This window comes from Cicer arietinum, chromosome 4 (assembly GCF_000331145.2).
Source record: "Cicer arietinum cultivar CDC Frontier isolate Library 1 chromosome 4, Cicar.CDCFrontier_v2.0, whole genome shotgun sequence".
In the NCBI taxonomy this organism is placed as follows: Eukaryota; Viridiplantae; Streptophyta; class Magnoliopsida; order Fabales; family Fabaceae; genus Cicer; species Cicer arietinum.
In genome coordinates, this window is record NC_021163.2 from 13525977 (window position 1) to 13527212 (window position 1236).

The 1236-nt window shown below is 37.5% G+C and overlaps 1 protein-coding gene across 1 annotated transcript in view; it reads right to left on the reverse strand.

Moving 5' to 3' along the window:
• Positions 1 to 1236, reverse strand: part of LOC101489410 (FRIGIDA-like protein 4a) — a 2746-nt gene that overhangs the window by 714 nt on the left and 796 nt on the right. Inside the window, 3 exon segments of the mRNA XM_073367136.1 lie at positions 1 to 252; positions 789 to 964; positions 1103 to 1236. The exon segment at positions 1103 to 1236 is cut by the window's right edge and continues 27 nt beyond it. Coding sequence (XP_073223237.1) covers positions 1 to 252; positions 789 to 964; positions 1103 to 1236 — 562 coding nt within the window.

The window sequence follows — 1236 nt, forward strand, 5'->3', positions numbered from 1 at the left end:
GAAAGAGGATACATATGCATTAGTCAAACGTCCAGCTTTGGCAGGTGGCATTAGGCCTCCATTGCTGTTGCTTCCTCGTGTTCTTTTATTAGCAGGGACGACAACTTGTTTCCTTTTCTCAGGCTTGACCTTCTCCAATTGTTCGAGTCGCTTCTTCAGATTCTCAGCAGGGAATTCAGCCTCAAGTTTGTATTCTTCAATGCATTTAATCACAGCCTTGAGCGCAGACTGCTCCTTTCTTGCAGCTAGATACTGGGAATTACATCAGCATTAAAAAAATCAGTTCAAAGAGTAAACTCACTTGTAATAAGTCAAGTAAATACAATAGAGCATTGTTACCATTGCAGACTATATTTTCTTCCAACTAATCAACAAAGCGGCACATTTAGATGAGATAAACCAGACACCAAATCAGTATATACAAATTACCAACACATTGTAGTCTAAAGGATCATTTCAACTTTCCATTCCGTTATCTCAAACACAAGTCTCAGGTGCAATCTACCTAAGCTGCATACTCTATACAAGTAAACAAAAGATATAAAAACTTCTGGACTCGGTATCAACCACACATTCGCAATATAAGAGTACCCGTGATTCAAGGTACCAATACCATGCACACCTAAACACAAAATCAGCAATGAAATGAAACACATGCTATGCTATGATGCCAGTCATTAACCGGCATAAAAGACAGTTTAGTTTAGTTTAGTTTAACAAGCCTCCACAATATTCAACATATTCGATAAAAATATAGTTAACTAAATTAAAAATGATAAGAAGAATACCGCAGCTCGTCCTGCATTATTAGGATCTTCCAATATCGAAGTCGCGACTTTCTTAGCATCCTTCAAGAAAGATTTGAGAAGCGGAACAGGGGGGAACTTGTCCACAAGACCCACTTCAAATGTGAAGTGAACAGCATCAAGTTGCTGTCCCTTACTGATCAACTCTTCAATCATATCTGAAAATACAAACACACACATTCACATTTTCGTTTAGTACACAACCAACAACAAAAACAAAAAACCAACAAGAGGCTAATATTAATACAAAACCACCAAAATGATTAATAACTAGTAACAGGGTTAGCATTGAATACCAGGCATTTGATTAGAGAGACCAAGTGAAAGCGCAAGCTTAGGCATATGTTTCCTCCAAGCAGAAGCAATAACAAGTTTGCGATACAATTGCAAATCGTTATTGTTAACAATACCAAAAGTAACAAGATGCTGC